General features: G+C 52.2%; 1 protein-coding gene across 4 annotated transcripts in view; it reads right to left on the minus strand.

Moving 5' to 3' along the window:
* The window catches only part of CRACD (capping protein inhibiting regulator of actin dynamics), a 315539-nt gene that overhangs the window by 61026 nt on the left and 241951 nt on the right, over nucleotides 1-12562 (minus strand). For all 4 annotated transcript variants that reach the window (XM_060109251.1, XM_060109260.1, XM_060109243.1 and 1 more), the window contains 4 exons: nucleotides 10046-10210; nucleotides 7082-7150; nucleotides 4657-4839; nucleotides 1212-4002 (listed from right to left, as the gene is read on the minus strand). In XM_060109251.1, the coding sequence (XP_059965234.1) occupies nucleotides 1212-4002; nucleotides 4657-4839; nucleotides 7082-7150; nucleotides 10046-10210 (3208 nt within the window). The remainder of the gene's footprint in view (nucleotides 1-1211; nucleotides 4003-4656; nucleotides 4840-7081; nucleotides 7151-10045; nucleotides 10211-12562) is intronic.

Consider the following 12562-nt stretch of genomic DNA (forward strand, 5'->3'; position numbering starts at 1 on the left):
GGTTTGGACCCCACGTCTGGAACCTCATCTGTTAAGACTTCTACCTGAGTGACAGGCCCCCCAAAACATCTAGCTCTGAAAGCCAATGGGGCTTATCTCCACGAGACCCACAAGGCCATAGGGAAACTAAGGCACAGATCTTAACAGGCTTGTGGGGACTTACCGTGGCTATCCCCCCAGAGCCCAGTGCAGAGGTAAAACAACAACAAAAACCTGAAAATGGGTTCCTCTTCGGCAGGACAAACAGAAACCAATAGGGAGATACGGTCTGGACACTGCTGATCAACATGCTGGTCCAGGAAACCAAGCAAGGCTTGGTTAAAAAGGACGATAGCGTCTTCCACAAGGCAAGTAGCCAAACCAACATCTCTGGGAAACAGCTCTTTTCTCTGCAAAAATCACCCCAAACCTAAACAATTACCTAAATCTTCCCTAAAAAACCTGAGGGGAGAATTTTTCTGAGAAATACGAGTAACTTCCTGGGCTATGAACCACACCTGACCACCTACTCTGCAAAACAGAAAAGAAAAAGTATCAGATGAAGGTTCTTGGGGCCCCAAAGCCAGTCCAAGTGATCACCATGCTGCCCCAAAGGTCCAGCATGAAGAAACACTAGGGACAGTCAGGAGTAACGGTCGCTCTAAAATTTCCGTATCAGAGGGCTTCTCAGTGGCAAGCTGGTGGGGTCAGGATGCATATGTGGGCATTGTGCATTAAACTGAGACAAACTTGATTATGCACACAGAGGCTCCTTAGGGGGGCTGTCCAAAGCCCCCTAACTTCCCACGTGGGTGCCGCTAGTGCCCAGAGACAGAACACAGACACTGGTCTAGGAAACTCCAGTCTTCGCTGTCACTGCACAGGCCCCTCATAAAGATTAATGACATCTGCATTAACTTGGACCACGTTTCAATTTCCACTGCCAATCGAAAGCGAATCAGTCTGTGCCAGCACCTCCAACTTATTACTTGGGTAAATAAGGATCATTAATGGTGTGAACTGCAGACATGCAACAGCCAGTCCACATTTCCAAGACTGTAAAGAAAAGTAAAGAGCCTCGCTATGATCCATGAGTGAGGGCCCCTGGGGAACGGGGCACCAGCCTCTAATTAAGGAAGTGCTCCTACGCCAGCTCCGGGGGCTACCTCCGGCCCTGGGCACGGACAACAGGCTCGACAGAGGCAGAGGTTTTGCAACCTACGGTTACGCACCTTTCCTCCCCGCCTCGGGTGTCGCAGAAGGCTTTTCCTGCCGGGCGGCAGATGGCGCCGGGGAAGCTGGCTTCCTCTCTGTTTCCACCTCTTCCACCTCATCCCGCTTCTGGTCCTTCCTCTCCTCAGTCGGCGGGGGTGAGGGCGTCCGGGGGTGCCCGTTGTCCCGGCCCTCCTTGCATGGCTCGCCGGGCTCCGGGTCAGGCTTCCCCACCCGGCGAGCCAACAGCTCCACCAAGTAGGGCCTGCTCAGCTTGGAGATCGGGGAGGACGGCGGAGTCTGGCCCGCGGGCTTGGGAGCCAGGGCTGGCTTCTGGGCCAAGGGCGTTCTGTTTGCTGCCCTGTCCTGCTCTGGAGCCGGGGGCTGGCTGCTGGCTGCTGGGGGCCCAGGCTGGGCTGCAAGAGGAGAGTGGCTGGGAGCACTTTCAGCAAAGTCCTTCCAGGGGGCCGCGGCTTGCTTCCTCTCGTGGGGGAGGGAAGGGCCATGCTTGAGGGCCGCAGCCTCTGTCTCTCTCTCTCCAGCTGTGCTCCCCGGAGCTGACGGCGCCCCATTGATACTGTCCCCCGTGCTGCTGTGCCTTTTCTTCTTCTTTTGTTCTGTTTGTTGGTCGCAGTGGAAACGCAAGGAGTAGTTGGTCCTTCTCAATTTTATTCCAAAAGGGGAAGCTTTATCCTCCCCACCTGGCATCACGGGCTCCAGCTTTCCTACTCCACCTGTGGTCTCGCTGTCCGAAGTGACCATGGGTTCTGCTTGGGCCACTGCTTTCTGTGGAGGGTAAGGAAGGCTTGGAACAAGGAAAGATGGAAGGTCTTTGGCAAATTTGCACCCCTCCGTGGTGTCCATTGGCTTCTGGTGCACCCCCGGTTTCTCTGCACCCTTCATGGGCTCCTTAGTATCGGCAGCAGGGAGCTGGGGCCGGGCCTCTTCGCTGGGGCCTGGCGGGGATCTCTTTCTAACGCTTTCCGCTTCTGTGTTCTGTTTGGAGGTCTCCCCGCCCCCATCAGAGAATTTCTGCCAGGCAGGCTTAATGGAGAACTTTGCATTTACCGGCGGGGTCCTCCGGAGGTTCCCGCGGGAATCACATCGGCCCCTGGGCGTGTGTTCATCACCTGGCCGAGACTGGTCTCTCTCGCCACGCTGGTCACTCTCTGCGTTCTTCAGGATTCTGGACCGAATGGAAGCCCATTCAGCGAGCGCGGCCACGCTGCTCGGAGACTCCTGTGAGGGCCTGGTCTTCCCACTGCCTGCCCGGGGGTCGCCTGGGGCTCGGGGTGGGTTCTCCAGGGCGGGCACATCCACGTGCTTCTTTTCTTCTGACAAGCCCAGGAGAGACTTGCACGCCGTGTCCTTGATCTGGCTCAAGTTGACGGCCGGGCCGCAGAGCTGGGCTCCCGTGACCAGAATGGCCGTGTGTGGTATGCTCAGGGACGAGGGCAGGGCGTGGGAGGCCGGGCTGGCTTTGGGGGCCTTTGGCTCTTGGGGACCAGAGGCAAGCCCCTCATCTTTCATGGGCTTCACGGGGCTCAGATTGACTTTGGGGAAGAGAATCTGTTTCCCTCCGGATGACACCTGGAAAGTGTAGGGTCTGGGCATGGTCTGCCTCTCATCTACCTCCTGCCATCTGAGCTCCTCCACCTTTCTGTCTGTTTCTGGAGCGGCAGCTTCTTTCTTCTCTCCTGGAGCCAACGCCTCTTCCACCTGGGCCTCTTGTTTCTGGGGCCGCTCTGCGTTGGTTTCTTCCCTCTTTTCCTGCCATCCACAAGGATGATCCCCGGGAACATCCCCCTGCTCTCCGGGCTGCTCGCCCGATGGCTCGGTGGCCTCTTGGTTCTGCTCCACCCAAACACTCGGTTCCTCAGAGTTTTCTGTTGGCTTCTCGGGTGTCAGGTGTTCTTGTTCTGCTTTCTCTGCAGTGTCACTCTGAAGTGGGCTCCTCAAGCCCCTTTTGTGGTCCAGCAGCGGCTGATTCTCCTCTTCCACTCTCGGTGCTTCCGGAAGCTTCTTTTCCGCTTCCTGCCTCCTCTTCACCTCCGCGTCCTCCTGCCGTCTCTGCGCCTCCAGCTCTTCCTGCTTTCTGAGCTCCTGCATCCGTTGTTCCTCCGCCTCCGCCTCCTCCTCTCGCCGCCTCCGCGCCTCCAGTTCCTGCCGCCTCTCCTCCTCTTCCCGCCGCTGCTTCTCGGCCGCCCGCCGCCCCTGCTCCTCCAGCCTTCTGAGTTCCTCCAACGCTCTTTCCTCCTCTTCCCGCCGCAGCTTCTCGGCCTCCTGCCGGCTCCGCGCCTCCAGCTCCTCCTTCTGCGCGCGTCTCTCCAGGCGCCCCGCCTCTTCCTGCAGGCGTCTGGGCTCCTCCGCTCCCAGGCGCCTGGGCTCCTCCGCTCCCAGGCGCCCTCCTTCGTCTTGCTCCCTCCGCGCTGGGCCTCGGAGGCCTGGCTCTTCCGGACTCTGCGCCTCCTCTTCACGCTGCCTCTTTGCTGCCTCTAGCTGGACTCCTTCCTCCTCTTCCTCCCCTTCCTCCTCCAAGAGCTCCTCCTGCCTTCTTTTCTCCTCCCAAAGCCTCCTCTCCAGGTCCTGGAGCCTCTGCTCTTCCAGGCGTCGCCTCTCTGCCGCTTCGGCCTTTTGCCGTTTGCACTTGGCCTCAAGTTCTTGCCAGTATTCTTCTTGGCGTCGCTTCTCTTCCTCCGAGTCCAGCACCTCTGGCTCCTCTTCATGCCAGACTGGCTTGTCTTCTCCAGGGTGCCCATTCTGGTCTAGGGACAGCTGATGCGGGAAGCCACCTTGCTCGTTCTTTCGATCCTAACATTGGTAAGGGAAACAGAATTAGCTTTCCGTGTGCACAGGCTACCGTTACAATCCTATTCACAATGTGGGTCGCCCTCCTAATCTCAAATGTAGGGGCAACGTTCCCCTCTCTACGCACAGAGACAGGTAACCTCGGGTATCCCTCACACCAAGAGTAAACTGAGGGTGGGGCAAAGAATTTCATCTTTGTGTTTCCTCTCTACATGTCATCCTCAAATTCCTTTTTTTAAAAAAAATACACGTGAATAATCATAGGAAAACTGGTAGTCCAGCATTAGAAAGGTGAGGAAAAATGAGATTTGCGCTTCATCAATGTCCCCTGAAACTTGTGACTGAGAAGTCTCCTCTAATCAAACTGAAGAAGCTTTGGCTAAGCCGTGGCACAGGAAAGTGGGCCACCCGTCTGTTGCAAAGCACACAGTGTCCGGAGCCCCTCGGAAGGCAGCCTCTCTGAGGTCCACCAGCCACTGGCGGGCAACAAGTCAGAAAGGGTGGTGGAAAGGAAATGGGCCCCTTCACCCTTGTGCCTGAGACACAGCCATCCCCGACAGGGACAGACCGAGTTCCTTCCATAGGCCCCTCACAGCACCATCCTGCTAGGCAACATTAATGCCCAGCCAGCAAGGGTGTCTGCTAGGCCATACATACCCCGACAAGTCGCCTGTGCTTCCTTGACACCCTCTGGTTTTTTGGCTTAATGGACAGTTTGTGCTTGGCGGCACTGTTGTCCAGGCGGGCGATGGCCAGGGGGATGGCATCTAGGTTGACACTTTCGATGGTGCCGGCAGAGGAGAAGTGCCTTTTTGGCCGAGACGTTTTAACTGGAGCAGCCTACAGTGGAGATTGAAATGTGAAGTCAGTCTGGATCAGAGAACAACCTGCAGGGAATCCCGGGATAGCAGCACTTGTTGGAGCCTGCACCTTGCCCAGCCTGGCCCAGGAGATGCTGGCAAGTGGACGGGGCTCGTGGGCACAGTGAAGTGAACACTGCTTTTATAATCAAGAGACGTTGAGTATTTGTTTTGCCAGTGATAATCTGTATTAACTTGTAAAGGTCATTTAATCTTTCAGGGACTAATTTTCCTACTCTGAATGGTATGGGGGTTAGATTAGATCAGGGGTCAGTAAGACACAGTCAAGGTGGTCCAGTCCTGCCTGAAAACTGTTTGGGTGAATAAGGTTTTCCTGGTACAGAGCCACACCATTGCCCTTGGCTGCCTTTGCACTAAAAGGAAGAGCAGAGCAAAGCAGAGTCTGGTAGTTGCAACTTATGGCCACAAGGCCTAAAATAAGTAGTAGTTTGCTAAGCCCTGGACTAGCTCATCTCTATGCTAAGAACTCTGTAATTCTAAGAACCTTCTACTACCACAGACATGGTGTGTACATACCTCAGCTCCTACTTTAGCCTCCTCAAACAGGGAATGTATCTTTCTGGGCTTTGTATCAATCCTCTTTATGCCCAAGTAGCAAATCTCATTTGGTAAGTGCTCAATAAATATTTGCTAAAAGAATGAAGGAACAATAAAGTATAATAACATCTCTGCCTAGGGCATAAAATTTCTAATCAGCAAAAATGTTTTAGCACGATCATGCCAAAGTCACCGAGCACTGGTGCACTGGAAGTGAAAAGGAGGAGGCCTGGGTGAGAAGGTGAAAGGCAGAAATGTGCTACACACAGGGGAAAGGCAATTCTGCAAAGGATGAACCGCAGAACTGCTTGCGGCTCTGTAATACAGGTGTGGTCACTTACAAAGCGCAACCTCAGACCAACCGTATACATTTAGGTAGGTCAGAGAGACCGAGGCTCACAGTCCACGCTGAATCACGTGCTAAGGAGCCACGCCTGTAAGTTCAGAGTATTCACAGGCAAGCAGCGAGGCAAGGGCTCCTGGCCACGGCACGCCACCGCACAGCAGAGGGCGCTCACGGCCCTAACTGCCTTCTCCAGCGGCTGAGATACAGGCTCAGCATCAGCGGAGGCCAGGGTTCCCCTGTTTTGACTCTGTCCGTGCACAGTAAGGGCAGAGTCAATGGGGTTTAGCTGGTGGCTTTGCTTTTTGCAATTATCTTCCATATTTATGCACAAAGATAAAGGAGTCAGCTAGCTCCAAGAGCAAAACGAACGCTCAGTAAATACTAATTTATGACAAGAAGCACGGAAGTAAGGAAAAATAATCCCAGCCTTTGGTCTCCTAAGCTTTTATTTATCTTTATAAATAGGTGTCTTTATAGGCTATCTTTATAATAGGTGTCAAATTCTAAACTACTGTTGAAGAGAGATGAATTAAACATTTATTTCCATCCCCTAATGGATGCGTGAGTAAAAGGAGTTAAAGCCAAATGTGATAGACTGAAGACGCAGATAAAGCATTTCAAGTTGAGATTTAATGCCATGTTTCGTTTCTAGTTATTCAAGCTGGGCCTCTTCATCTGGGTGGTGGAACTGTCTTGAGTCATTCCCTTCAGAAGACTCAGGGACATGCCCTGTTCTCACCGTACTGTCTGCCAGACCCCGGGAAGACCCCTGGACCCCTGTGCAGGTGAAAGGTCCTCATGGGAGCGGACTGGCCTCTGTGGAAGTGGCGCACGTGATCTCCACAGGGCTCCCTAGGCTCCTGCAGGTAACGTCCCAGGTTTCAGTGGAACGTGTGTAAGTTAAAAACCAAAAATACACACAAGTAGAGAAGTGCTAAGGTCTTTTGTGGGGCATCTCTAAATAGGAGACTTTTCCTCACACACTCTTTACCTTCAGGTGTTTTTGAATGTTTTTCTCAATGGCTTACCGGTGTCTTAAAATCCATGCTACACCTAGGAAAACTACCAACACCTGAGACTCCAAACACAGGCGTGGCGGGAGCGTGGGTCTTTTTCAGAGCAGTGTTCAGTTCCAGCAGTTACATCACCATAGAAACAGATGCTCCAACATCTACCACTGGTTGCATTTTGAAGGAATTTAAAGTAATGGACAAAGGTAGCATTTATGAATGGAAAAGTGCGGCAGCAGATCGCCCAACAAAAGGAAGAATGGAAGTTAAAGTAAGGAAGCTGGATACACAAGTTCAAATCATACTACCTTCTCTTCCATCTCACTTCCGGCTCCAGGCAGATTCAGAGGACCCGGAGAACTTGGCGTCTCACTGGACTGGAACAGTAGAGAGAGTGCTCAAGTCAAACGCCAGCACAGGAAGTCCTGGGCAGACAACCAGACAGTGTCCGTGCAGGCAAGTGCCACCCCCTCCTCCACGCAGGGGCGCAGCTGGCTGCAGAGAGCCAGCAGGTTCACGGCGGGGACTCTGCTCATGTCCGGACTCCACCAGGGCTCCCGAGGCACGGTGTGTGCTCCCCTCTCCCCCGAGTTCAACACATCTCCCATCCGGGTGGTCTCCAACCTCAGTCCTTGATGTGTTTCCCCAATGATGAGAGAATCTCAGGTGCTGCCCTGATGCCACCCTACCTGGGAAGCAGGGCCCCAGCTTCAGAGCTCTCAGCTTTGCTGGCTGCCTTCCACCCCATGAAAAGGAAAGAGGGCCCTTCCAGGGGCACACAGGGGCTGGGCTGAGGAAATGGATGACCAGAGGAGGCAAGAAAACTTGGAAGGAAGGGAGGAAGGGAGGGAGGGAGGAAGGAAGGAGAAGAAAAAGGCTGATGATTCACATCCCAGTCGCCCTGCCTGCCCTGGGTACATGCACATCACGTCATCTGCACCAGGTATACCTTCTGTCTTGTATCGCCCATATTTACAAAAGGGTCTCATTGTCTCTTACAGAGCCATACCATCAGCTTGCCCCACCTCAGTCCCTTTTCTGTACCACACTTAGAAACACCTTTAGAAAACACAAATCAGATTATCACTGCCCTGCTTAAAACTACTCGGAGGCTTCCTATTACTTTTTGAACAAAATTCACCCCTTCTCCTGTGGTCTACATGATCCAGCCTCTATACTGTGCTCTACCTACCCTTTGCCCTCGTCCCCACTGGCCTGCTTTCTGTTCCTCCTTCAGGACAAGCTCAGTCCCACCTCTGAGCCTCTGTACTTGCTCTCCCTTCTTCCTAAAACACCCTTCACCCCTCCGGTTCTGCTCATGGCTATTCTGACCTCCTTATCTAAAGAAGCAAGCTCTCTCCAACCATATTACTCACTTTTCCATCACCCTGTTTTATTTTCTGTGCAGCATTTTTATTAATCCAAAATTATATGTATCTATTTGTTCACTTGTTTGTTGTCTGACTCTCCTCTCATTAGAATGTAAACTACACAGAGGCAGCCCCTTGTCTAATCCAGCCCATCTCTGCGATGCCCACAGCTGGGGGAACACCTGCTGAACGAATGACCCCCTTTCTGCCCCAGGCCACAGTGCCCTGCACTTATTAGATCTTTAGTAAGAGGGAAGACATTTGCTTTGGTCCATAGGAAATCCCTGAATCAAGGCTGATGACCCATGCAGCTGCCCAGCACCCAAGAGGCTGGAGAGAACATTGTTGGACCAGTGGGAGAGATGGGCCCCATGCCTGCTTCACCACCACCCACAACTGTGGGCGCCAGGAGTCATCAGGGCCAGGGCCAGGGCCAGGCAGAGATGGGCCACAGAGGAGACTGTCCACCTTTTCTTTCCTTCTTTCCTTTGCTCTACAAGTCACTTATCTTTTGTTCTACTCTTATGACATATTAGCTGATAACAAGCATGACTTCTTCCTGGGGCATCTTTTTTTTTTTTTTTTTTTCTTTTTGTGGTATGCGGGCCTCTTACTGTTGTGGCCTCTCCCGTTGCGGAGCACAGGCTCCGGACGCGCAGGCTCAGCAGCCATGGCTCACGGGCCCAGCCGCTCCGCGGCATATGGGATCCTCCCAGACCGGGGCACGAACCCGTATCCCCTGCATCGGCAGGCGGACTCTTAACCACTGCGCCACCAGGGAGGCCCTTCCTGGGGCATCTTAATAACACCCAATGTCATTTCAGGCACCATGGTAGGCACAGCGCAGAGAATACTTTCTTTTTTCTTTTTTTTTTTTTTTTGCTGTATGCGGGTCTCTCACTGTTGTGGCCTCTCCCGTTGCAGAGCACAGGCTCCGGACGCGCAGGCTCAGCGGCCATGGCTCACGGGCCCAGCCGCTCCACGGCATGTGGGATCTTCCCGGACCGGGGCACGAACCCGTGTCCCCTGCATTGGCAGGCGGACTCTCAACCACTGCGCCACCAGGGAAGCCCGAGAATACTTTCTTTTAAGCATGGGAAGACTCAGAGCCTCAGCTAGAGAACAGTTTATCTAGCTACTGGTAGGACTTTTCTTCCTTTTCCCATAAGGGGCCTGAGGGTGTCCCTTCTGCTGCTAGAGGGACTCTCATTTCAGGATATGCTCAGAGTGTTTCTTTCAAAGTGTCAAGAGACCAAATTTAGATAGGACAGTGCTGGACCCGTGTGACTTTCTTTCCACACTAAGTAGACTTCAAGCTGGTCTGTTTGATATGTTCTGTCTTATTGAGTACCTATTTCTTTCCTCACTTCCCTTTAAATTAGTCCAATTCGACAAGTAATCATTCAGTGCTCGTAAGTAAGCAGTAACGATGTCCTAGGGAGACAGAGACATGTAAGATCCAGTCTGTCCTCAAGGAACTCAACGTTTAGAGATGCAGAGAAAATAGTTACGTGGACACAGATGCAGACGGAGTACAGATGTGTAAGAAGTACTAAGGATGCGCAGTGACGACACAGAGGAGATAGTGCAGCTTGGAGGTGAAGCCGGGCAAGGCTCCCAGAAGAGGTGGGTCGGCCCGAGTCTCTGAGAGTAAGTGGAAGACACTGGGAAGAGCTGGGGCAAGGGGCACGTCTCCCCTGCCTCCCCCTCTTCCAAGCTGGCCCCCCTGCAGATCAAGGCACTGGCCCGGGAGGTGCCCTCCAGCCCTGGGCTACTCATCAGGAAAGCTTCTCCCACCTTATTCCCTACACTGCGGACCCCAGGGTTACTGATGCCCCTGTCCACTTCCCAGCACCCTCCTGGGCTTATCAGCAATCAAGTCATTCCCTGGAGGAGCCTTACTTTGTTCTCGGTGTCTGAGAGGATGACGTCCTGCTGAGTCACAGTTTCCATGGGACTGGTCAGGAACGGATCCTCTTCCAAGCGAGCCTCGCCACTGTCTGCCTTCTTCATGGGAATGGCATTGGGTGGTGGCTGCCCAAACTTGATGTTCTTGCCCAACTGTCGCTGGAGAGAAACAAAAGAAAGACGTTCTGAAGCAGTGAAGCGGTTCACAATAACCACAGCCAGATTCCCCATAGCTAGCAGGCACTGAGGCATATTCTGTACACGACTGGTTTCCAGACTAGACACCATGCCAGTAAACCCTGATGCAGTCCTGTAATAACTGAATCTGTTTCCCGGTATTTCTTTCCCACCTCCGAGCCGTGAGCTTTTTCATCCAGCCACCTCTTTCATGGAGATGCCAACATTTCCAGGGGGGTAGAGAGACCGTATTTCTGATCCAAAAGTTGGGTATGACAAAAATTTTTTGATTAACCTATAAGTTTATTTATATAAAAGTCTTTTAAAGGTACAAAAATTGGACAGAAAATAGTTTCATGAGATGCAAAAACCACTGGGGGAAATCAAGACCCTTGTGGTTGCACAAAGAAGGGAACCCTTCAGCACTTTTGGACATACTCCCCTTGAATATTTATATTTCATCTACCTTCCTCACCAGCCCCTAGCTTGAACATCCTGTTCGGGTTACAGTGGGTACCACTGCCAAATGGAAGAAGGCCCCAGGGCCCACAAGTCTTTCCATGATTGATGCTGAGTTCACAGAAAAGATGGAAGCAATCTTGTCCTGCCAATAGGACGGCCTCTTCGCCTTGCTGCAGCTACCCACTGTGCCCTATGGGTCAGAAGGAACCAAGTGGGTAAGGGACAGAGAAGGAGGCCAGAGGAAGGGCCAAAGAGGGACTGATCACTGGTGGGAGGGAGCTGAATGGATGGGGAGAAGGAGGGAAAAACAGGGGATAGAAATTAGGAAGATAAATAGTATTCAGAATTAGAGAAAAGCCAGATTAAACAAAGGAATTATATTCCCTGAAGAAAAATATATAAACATAATAGTTGTTAATAAGAGGCAAAATATTTAATGGGCTAGATATATTAGATATAAAATATTGAATGGGTAGAGAAAGCGAATGACACTCAGGAAGGAAAAGAGGTAAGCCGTGGTCATCTGAAAGACTACTGTACTGAATCGAACATATTGTACAGACTACTGCCTTTAACTACATCAGGGATTCTCAAGCTCGGCGCTACTGACATTTGAGGCCAGATAATTCTTTGTTGTGGGAGCTGTCCTGTGCACTGTAGGACATTTAGCATCACCCCAGGACAGCAGATGCTAGTAGCAACCCCTCTTCAACCTGTTTAGACAACGAAAAATGCCTCCAGGCTTTGTCCAATGTCCCCTGGGGGCTAAAGTCACCTCCAGCTGAGAATTACTGCTCTAGATCTAGGTACTTGGGTTTCACAGTCTTTTTATGCTTCAAAGGAAAAAAAAAATAGAGACTACATTATCTGATATTTATCTCTAATGTGGCCAATATTTAATCCCACAAAGCTGCAAAAAGCCTTAGCAATCACATTATCCAACCCCCTCACTTTACAAAAAAAGTCAGAGGTCCAGTGGGGAGAGGTGACTGGCCCAAGCTTATGGAAAGAATGAGTGACCCCAAAGGGACTTGAATCCATGTCTTCTAAACCACATTCAATGTTATTTTCATTGCACTCCACTGGTTCTCATAAATTTAACGTCGCACTTCCTTCTTCTTTTAGGGGCAGAAAGAAAGAGAGGATGCAGCATTTTTACTACCTCACTGAAGTTTCCCAGCAGAGGACTCCCTTGAGGGAAATACGCCCCTTCTCTCTCTGAACTCCAGGGTATCAAATCCACCCACCTTCACTCAGCTCCCCCTCGGCCTTGCATGGTGGATGGTGAGATTGCAGAGACATGAGAGCGATGAGCCCCAGGCCCCCCTCCCCACATCCCAGGGGCACGCCCCCCAGCATGCCAAGTCAGGAGCACAGAGAGACATGGACTCGTATTTGATCTGCTGGTATCCCAGCCTGAGCCTGGCTCCCCTGGCACCCCAGGGAGGGAGCACACATCAAAAGCCCGAGTTCAGCCAGTGAAGTACAGCTTGAGCAGCCTAAAAGGGTTTCGGGGAGGAGAAAGCTGAAAAAGGGTATCTTCTAAAAACAAGTTTAGCAGGAAGCGGCAGTTAGTATCTACTCTAAGCAGATCAATAAGCAGGCACAGTTAGAACAGCCGATGGTGTCAGACGAGAGGACATGGTGTAACAAAGCCACAGGCCCGTCTCACTTGCTACCCTGTGGGAGAGGGACGGGGATGTGGGCAGAAGTGGCCAGAGGGGTTCCAGCATCCTAGTGACAGCCTGAGCAGGGATTCATTCTGGGACTCCCAGCCCAGCCTTTGGTTGACCAGTTATCCCTTCTCTAGGAGTGCTGGCCAAGAGCTGGAAACTTTTCCCAATCACCTTAGACCGAGACCCCCTGCTGTCA

The sequence above is a fragment of the Mesoplodon densirostris genome, chromosome 1, assembly GCF_025265405.1.
Source record: "Mesoplodon densirostris isolate mMesDen1 chromosome 1, mMesDen1 primary haplotype, whole genome shotgun sequence".
Lineage (NCBI taxonomy): Eukaryota > Metazoa > Chordata > Mammalia > Artiodactyla > Ziphiidae > Mesoplodon > Mesoplodon densirostris.